Source organism: Marmota marmota, unplaced genomic scaffold (genome assembly GCF_001458135.2).
Source record: "Marmota marmota marmota unplaced genomic scaffold, marMar, whole genome shotgun sequence".
Taxonomy (NCBI): Eukaryota; Metazoa; Chordata; class Mammalia; order Rodentia; family Sciuridae; genus Marmota; species Marmota marmota.
Genome location: NW_026000102.1, coordinates 3,786,299 through 3,795,366, shown reverse-complemented (window position 1 = coordinate 3,795,366; position 9,068 = coordinate 3,786,299). Strand labels below are relative to the sequence as shown.

The window sequence follows — 9,068 nt, the reverse complement described above, 5'->3', positions numbered from 1 at the left end:
CCGCACCCTGGCTCGTTCCCCGAGGTCCGCAGGAGGCCGGCGACGACTGCGCTCGCCCGGGAGCTCCCCGCCCGGCCGCCGCTGGGCTGCGGAAGTGCAAGCGAAAGGACTTGGGCCCCGTCGTGAGGCCGCTGCGGCCAGAGCAGACCAGCAGCTCGTGAGGGCCCGGGAGCCCCGGGAGCTGCCGCGCTGGAGAGACTACGGGACCGCGGGCCTTCGCCCTGGGCTTGAGCAAAAGCCGCCTTGCACTGGCCCCTAAATAGTCGGTGTTTCCCCTGGGAACGTTCAGAGAGTCACGAGGACCTAGTATTTCCCTCCAGCCTGCCCAGTGGTCACCTACAGAGGAAGCCCAAGCGCAGCACTTGGAGTGTACCTGTCCAGGTTGCTATGCCAGAAAAGGGGTCACGGTGTTGGAGAGCTACCTCTGAGGAATTAGGACCTGGCTCTCTGCAGCCAGCTGTGTTGACTTCCAAACCTCACTCCTCTCATCTGTAAAATGGGGGTAACAGAGTATCTCCTTGAGAGTTATGAGGATCAAGGAGGAAGTACCTGGACAGGGCTTACGCAGCTCCCGAGTCCAGTCCTTATCTATTACCACACCCTAAACTCTTTGAGGGCAGCACTCAGATCTGCTGTGTCCCCTGGTCCCTGGTTATTGACACAATGTAGATTGGAAATAACTGTTGAATCAGTGAATCCTTGATTGTTGTGTAGCAAGGCCCGTGCTAGGTACTGTCTTGGATACAGAGAAGAGAATTCTGAGACCAGGAACCTGGGCTCTATTAGGGTAGGCAAGACTTTATATATATTTAAAAATCATGTATATACAGAGCAATCAAAGTGATGCCAGCCAAGTAATGGAGGCAATAAGGACTTCAAAGCTGGAGTGATTATAAAGATCTGCATGGGGAATAATGAAACATTTGATGAAGATTGTAAGAAAAAAAAATAATGAGTACCTTTTTAAGAGAGCATAGCTTCAATTCATCCATTCACACCACCCCATCTCTATCTCAGTGTTCCTGATCTTGTTTCTGTAAATGGTTCTATTTTTTCATAATGAAAAAGGGCCATTCTGTAATTGTTCATAACTATAAGTTAGTTTTTTTCCTATTTTTTAAAATTTATGAGTGTCTTTGCTACAGTAAAAAGATCTGGAGAATATTGAGTGGATTTAAGCAGATATGTGCTTTAAAACAAGTAAAAAATAATTAGAGCCAGGCTCAGTGGCACACACCTGTAATTCCAGCAGCTCCAGAGACTGAGGCAGGCGGATCTAGAGTCCAAAGCCAGCCTCAGCAAAAGGGAGATGCTAAGCATCTCAGTGAGACCCTGTCTCTAAATAAAATACAAAATAGGGCTGGCGATGTGGCTCAGTGGTTGAGTGCCCCTGAGTTCAATCCCCAGTACCAAAATAAGTAAATAAATCAATTAGGAAAAAAAGTGTACCTATTTTGGGATCAGGCACTTCAGTGACATAAAGAAGATACTATTAAACTTTCATTTTAGACCCTGGTCACTTTATAATGTGGGACAATCTTGGGAATTAAGAAGGATATTAAGAATCCTTGTTCATTATTGCAGTACAAGTTTATTTTTGTTTTTGTTTTTGTTTCTTATTTTGCTTTAGTTCTGAATCTGGACTGGAGTCTTTGTGTTTACAGAAGAGTCTGTGGAATCATAATGTGTATGTGCTTGTTTCTTTGTACATTTCAGGTCTGCAGGTGCGCCTGCAGGTTCCAGTGCTGCCACTGGCAGTAATCGGAGAATTCAGCAGACACAAAATCAAGTAGATGAGGTATTGCTCTACATCCTAAAACATGAATCTTAGACAGATTTTTAGACAAATTTGGAAACACTCTGGAAATAATTCTGCTTAGGAAAAAAAATCAAAAGTGTGAATATAGCAGAACTGGGGACATGTGGGAAATGTACGCCTTGTGTTTTAAATTGGTGGGTCAGCAATAAACATGGGGCCACGGGAAATATGTAGTTAATTCATTAGAAATTAGAAATATTTTGGAATAAACTGAGTTGTTTTCAGGTTCTGCCCTTAAAAAAAAAGTGAATATAAAGTAAATTTTAACTGTAGCAAAAATCTGCCCCCTGATGTTCTGGAAGCCCTGATCTAAGCAGAGGTCAGCTGATTTTTCTGCCCCCAAATCATATACCCCAAACACAAACATTTGGTAACATTTTCCAAGAATTGATTTATAAAATAGGGTAATGAAAAATTTAAGGATCAGGTTTACAGATTGCTCAAGCAAGGAACAAGTCCTTCAGATCATTTTTTTTTTTTTTCAGAATGCCTTGTCTTATAGCCTGTCTTAACAAGTTTCTCAGCCTGAGCAAGTCTGTAGAATTCTTCTCTGACAGTTACCATTGAATGCTCGCAGAAGGTGGATGTTGACAAACTGCTCTAGCCCAACTGATCTATATTTATAGAATTCTTGAGTTAGAAGACCTTCACTATAATGCAGGACCCCATGAAGACTATGTGAGGAGTTGTCTCATATTTCCATGTTCCTAAAAGCTGTCACTGTCCAACAAAAATATCTTGGTCTTTCTGCATTTAGTTCCCTTAAAAAGTACAGTTAAAGTTAAGTTGGATATATTGTTAAATCATACAGTAATGTCTTGATTTGATGGTTTATGAACTTAATTCTGAAACTTTTGTTTACTTACAAAATCAAATTGCATCTATTTTTTTAACCAAAGTAATTATAAGGAAAGATTTTTTTCCCCTTTTCTATGGAGGTGAAATTCCCTTAACGCATAATCAGTCATTTTAAAGTATTTAGTGTATTCATTGTGTTGACAGCTATCACCTCTTCTAGTTTCAGAATACTTTCATCAGCCCTGAAAATACTCCTAACCATTTAGTAATCACTCCCCATTCCCCCTTCCTCCCATTCCTTGGTAACTTCTCATCTGCTTTCTGTTTCTATGGATGTGCCTAGTAAATCATTAAAAGAATCATAAAGCATGTGGCCTTTTATGTCTGATTTCTTTCACTTAGTATGTTTTCAACATTAATCCAAGTTGTTAGATGTATCAGTACCTTTCCTTTTCCTGGCTGAGTAATATTCCATTGTGTTTTATGCCACTGTTTGTTGATTTATCCATCAGTTAATGTTTGAGTTGCTTCCACCTCTTAGTCTCATGACTTGTACTTATATAAATGTTTAAGAACAAGATTTTGATTAGACATAGTTTTCATTTCTCTTAAGTGTCTACCTAGGAGTGGCCTTACTGTTATGGTAATTCTATATTTGACTTTTTGAGGAACTACCAAACTGTTACCCAGTGGCTGCACCATTTTATTTCCCATCAGCAGTGCCCCAGGGTTCCTGTTTCTCTATTTCCCTGATAGCATTTGTTTTCTCTGTTTTGGAATAGAGCCATTCTTGTGGGTGTGCAGTGGTTTTGATTTGCATGAGTAAATGATTAGTGATATTGAACATCTTTTCATGTGCTTATAGGGTTGTTGCATATCTTTGAAGAAGGGGCTATTTCTGATTGGGTTGTCTGTCTTTTTGTTTTTAACTAGTAAAAATACTTTATGTATCCTGGATATTAAGCCATTTTTAGATATATGATTGCAAATATTTCCTTCATTACATGGATTGACTTACATTCTTGAAAACATACTTTGATGTAAAAGAAGTTTTTAATATTTATCAAGCCCAGTTTATTAGTGATCTTTTTTGTTGTTGTTGTTGCTTTTACTTTTGGTATCAAACTAAGAATCTAGGCCCAAATCTGAAGTCATGAAGATTACCCTTATTTTTCCTCCTAAGGGTTTTATAGTTTTAGCTTTTACATTGAGGTCATTGATCTGCTTTGAGTTAGTTTTTGTGTGAGGGGAAGTAGGGGTGCAGCTTCATTCTTTGGTGAGTGGCTAACTGGTTGTCCCAGCACTATTTACTGAAAATACTATTCCTTTCTTCACTGGATGGTTTTGACCCCCCCTGTCAAAAGTCAGTTGGCCATTTGGGCTGGGGTATAGCTCAGTGGTAGAGTTTACCTTGCATTGCATGCACAAGGCCCTGGGTTCGATCCCTAGCACAAGGGGGCAGGGGGAAATGGTTGAGTTGATTTGTGATTTTCTGATTTCTGGACTCTCGATCTATTCCATTGGTCTTTGTCCTTATGCCAGTACCATAGTTTGGATTACTGTAGGTTTGTAGTGGGTTTTAAATTTGGAGATGTGAATCCTCCAACCTTATTCAGCTGTTTTCCATGTCATTTTGCCTGTTCAAGTCTCCCTACAATTAATATGGAAGAAAGTCACTGCGATTGGAATACCATTCGGATTTTTCTGAGGGGAGGGAAAAAATGACAATCGGGATTGCGTTGACTTAGGGTCACTTTGGGGAGGACTGCCACCCTCACAGTTTGACAATATAAGTTTGAATGTTTGAACCTGGGATATCTTCCCATTTAAGCTGCTCTTTACTCTCTCTTAGTAGAGATTTTTAATTTTCATTCTGTAAGTCTTTCACCTCCTTGATTAGATGTATTCCTAGGTATTTTATTCTTTTGAATGCTGTTGTAAAGGAAGTTGTTTCCTTAATTTCCTTTTCAGATTGCTCATTGCTTGCATATAGAAACACAACTGATTTGTATGTTGATCTTAGACTCTGTAACTTGGCTAAATCTATTAAGGCTAGTAGCTTTTGTGGATTCTGTAGGATTTTTCCGTATCTATAGAATCACCTATAGATGGAGATGGTTGTACTCGTCCTTTCTAACTTGGATGCTTTTTCTTTTCTTTACTAACTGGTCTGGCCAGGACTTTAGTACAGTGTTGAACAGCAGTAGTGCAAGTGAGTATCCTTTCCCTCTTTCTGATCTTAGAAGGAAAGCTGTCAGCCTCTCACCATGGAGTATGATACTAATTGTGGGGAAGTTCCCTTCTATCCTTAGTTTGTGAGTGGTTTTATCATGAAAGATTAGGGCCCTTTTTTTTTTTTTTTTTTTTTTAATGAAGTTTGGCTCAAAGTTATAAAGTGATGATCTGGAAAACAGTGTGCCAATAAATTTCATTTGGATTTTGGTTCCCCCATTCCTTTATATGTAACTTACTGTGATCACATTGGTTTAGGTTGTGGACATAATGAGAGTCAACGTGGACAAGGTGCTAGAAAGAGACCAGAAGCTCTCTGAGCTGGACGACCGTGCAGATGCGTTGCAGGCAGGAGCTTCTCAATTTGAGACAAGTGCTGCCAAGTTGAAGAGAAAATATTGGTGGAAGAATTGCAAGGTAACTCTCTTAACTGATCTTTCCATTAAGCCCCCTTTCCATTCTCAAAGGATTACAGGTCTACAAATGCTGGACTTTCATGAACCTAGGATGTGGGTTTGATTTTCTACGCATGAACATTTGGATCTAAAATAAGCATCCCTTCTACTCACCCATAAGTAGGACTCCCCAGGTTCTGTGGCTAATCTTAAGAGACATGTAAAACAAGATTGTCCCAAAGCAATCACAGACAGAAGCCCCTTCTGACCTGAGCTGTTCAGAACCATGAACACAGACTAAGAGGAGAAGGGTGGCCTTGGTGGTCAGTTTGCAGATAGTTCTGTGAATGGCTCCAAAGTCAAGGAAAAGAAATGCATGGTCATCTGGGGACTGGAGTTGTGGCTCAGTGGTAGAGCGCTTGCCTCACATGTGTGAGACACTGGGTTCAATTCCAAGCACCACATATAAATAAATGAATAAAATAAAGGTCCATTAACAGAAGATGAGAAAACAGCCACACAGAGTACATGGCCTGAAGCAGATTTTACATAGTTAGTAAACAAACGTGCCATGATCAGATCCCACACACAACCAGTCCTATCTGCGAAGTTGAGAAGTGACACCTTGAGATACTGGGACAGGGGTTAGTAGCCCTTCCTTATCTGGAAAATGTGTATACACAAGCAGATGCCTTTCTAAGGGCCACAGATCATTGGAACATATTTTTATTTTATTTTTTAAATTTTTTATATTTATTTTTTAGTTGGACACATATCTTTATTTATTTATTTTTATGTGATGCTGCGGCTCGAACCCAGGGCCTTGCACATGCTAGGCGAGCGCTCTACCGCTGAGCCACAACCCCAGCCCAGGAACGTATTTTTAAAAGCAAGTAAATAACCTTCAAGTCCTAATTGAGAATATTAAATTCAGACTTTAGAAATTATGAATTGCTCCCGGCTGTGGTGCACCTCACATGATGCTCTTCAGCAAGCACTCCTTGTCTGTTGAAGTGTGAAGTGGACATGTGTTTTGTTGCAGATGTGGGCAATAGGGATCAGCGTTCTGGTCATTATCGTCATCATCATCATTGGTGAGTTACTCTGTGTTCCCAGATGATTGTGTGCAGGTGAAGAACAAAATTCCCCTCTGTTAGCTCAGTCCAAGGGTTTTATGAAGTTCCTTAGCGAATGTTTTAATATTTGAGTTTTGTATGATTAAAGTCCAAGATTTTTTACATTGATCCTTTGAGGTTAGGGAAAATTTATTCATCTCTATTAACTGGCTTTTCTTTCTGAATATATTTTTTATTTTCTATTTCCTTTTATTGTGATGTAATGATTAAAAGCATGGACTGCCTCTGATCCACCCTGGCTCCACCACCATCCAGCTCTGTGGTCTTAGACAAGCAATTTAATGTCTCAGGACCTCAGTTTCCTCATGTGTAAAATAGGGATAATAATGGTACTTAGCTTGTTTGTTAGGAGGACAAATCTAATTAAATATATGCAAAGTGCATAGGATGGTACCCAGTATATAATTTAAAAAATAGTTATATAAATAAATATCACAACTCTTACTATCATTACTATTACATATAATATTGGAAGAATTCATTGCCACTTTTGGACCATTATCTGGAAACTAGAGAAGTGTGTTTTCCATTCGTTGCTTACATGGATGCTGGTGGATGTTTCCTTTCAATGAGAATGGGTGTGGTGGCTTGGATGCTTTGTGCTCTAGTCTCCAGCCCTCTGTAGCCTGTAGAAAATTAGATTGCAGTCCCTGCTCATTCTGGATTTGCTCTGAAAGACTAAACTGCCCTTCTCCCCGTCTTTGAATCTCCCCTCATCTTAGTATGGAGCGTCTCTTAATGAAGAACAGGTGGAACTCAACCCTGCTGTCCAGGAAACCTCTTCAAGACTTTCGACTTAGAACCTGCTACATTATCCAGCTTACCTACTGTTATTTCCAAAATGATTATTTTTGTTAGTTCATGTAAAGTTTGGTTTCTAGGCTATGTGCCTTGTTTTTTAATATGCACTCCAAACTAGAGGGCCAGCTTGCCCCCATTTTGCACAGTGCCTTTACAGATTTACCTATGAGCAACAGAGGACATCTGGACTCCAGAGTACTGTATCTAGACTTAATGTTGTCACTAATTCATTGCCATTGATTCCAGTTAAGGGAATCCATTCCAAGTTCTTTCTCCTGTCATTTGACATAATCTTCAGAGCCACATTTTAAACCTTTGGGTAATCAGATTTCCAACTTGTGCCTTCCAGGAAAAACACTACTGCCTAATACTGATCTGTGACAATAACAGGCTGTGCCTTATTTTGATCCTTTTCTGGTTCCTTGTAAGCCGTCTTCTTTTTGTAAGCAGTACTGACTCTTGCTGTATTTAAAATAAGATGCTGGTAAAGAATTTTTGCTCTTTCATTAGATATGAAGATGTTTACTTTCTTGTTATTGTTATATATATCACTTGCTAAAATATTAATTAGAAATAACCCCTTTGAAAAGTTTTTTAGAACTATGAACATGACCAAAGTTCCTAGTTTGCCAAAAAGTTAAATATGAATAAATTTTCCTTAAGTCTGTCCCTGACAGATAAATTCAGAAAAGTGCCAAATGGAATTCAAGGTGTCCTTCAAAAGGAGAATGGTAATGTTGTGTGTGGACCTTTCACACCCTGAGCACTGCTTTGTCTCTGAAACGCTGTAGATGGCGCCCATCCCTTCTCTTCGGCCTTTTGCAGTGGGGTTGAGAGGGGAGCGAGGCTCTCATTGTTTCATTTCACACTTGTAAACAAAGAGTTTTCCCAGCTTCTTGCAAACCATCAGCTGTGGGCTCCATTGTCTTTCTAATAATTACTTGAGCAACAGTTTTGTAGCCCTTTAAGTAAGAACACCTGTGCAGTTGATCATTACCTAATCCAGTCCTCAGAGGTGATAGTTTTTTGAAGTTTGTTTCCTATTTTTATTCATATTCTGCTTCTTAAATCAGTCTTCTAAATTATGGTTGTGATGAGGCATTGGTTAGCGGTGGGTGACTCTTCACAGAGGATAGCTAGCCGAGATGCCTGCTTTCTTCAGTGACAAACTGCATAGGATGCTGCTGTGGAAATAGCTATTCTCATCTGAGAGACTTTTTGTTACATACATTAGACTTAACATGAGGTTATGTGGCTTAAAGGTGGGAATTCCAGTGTGAATGAAAGCAGGTTAGGAGGCACTGAGAGAGAAAAACACATGGGCTTTATTGCTCTGTGGCCCACTATTACTAGAATGTTCTAAAACGCTTGTTTGCATGCTAGTATGACTTTACAAAGCAGCAACAGCTGAGCTGCACCAGGAACTGGTTCCATTTCTTTAGTATCTGTTTCCCTGATATCACTGAGATGATTTAATGTTGGAGACATGCCTTGCAGTATGCCCAGCCGTGAGAAAGCAGCTGTTGGTTTAGAGACATCTGCACACCCTCAGCACAGGGTCCCTGGCTGGGTCTGACTCTGAATCCTTGGTGCTCACCCCTCAGCCTTAATACGCAGTCACACGTAACCCACTGGCTCCGGCATTAACCTAGGAATACCTCGCTTGTATCCGTGCATTTAGATGGGAACTCACGCGCTATAATGACCTGAATAAAGTGTTTATAAATATGACTCTGGCTCCTGTGTTCCTTAGCAATAGCTTTGCCTGGTCCAAGTACTGAAAATGGCATTCCTTGTGCCACTTCCTCCCTCTCCCTTACACACTGCACTTTCTCTTCTTTCCCATCCATCCTTCCAGGACACATTCTTTTCTGGTACCTTAGTTTC

At 40.2% G+C, this 9,068-nt stretch overlaps 1 protein-coding gene across 1 annotated transcript; it reads left to right on the top strand.

Annotated features, from left to right (window-relative positions):
* Nucleotides 1-698: 698 nt before the first annotated feature.
* Vamp3 (vesicle associated membrane protein 3) lies at nucleotides 699-8,782 on the top strand (the record flags this gene model as incomplete). Its single annotated transcript, XM_015501307.2, has 5 exons — nucleotides 699-787; nucleotides 1,717-1,798; nucleotides 5,108-5,266; nucleotides 6,287-6,338; nucleotides 7,103-8,782. Coding segments are annotated over 5 exons (399 nt in total), but the record flags the coding sequence as incomplete, so codon positions are not given.
* Nucleotides 8,783-9,068: the final 286 nt, after the last annotated feature.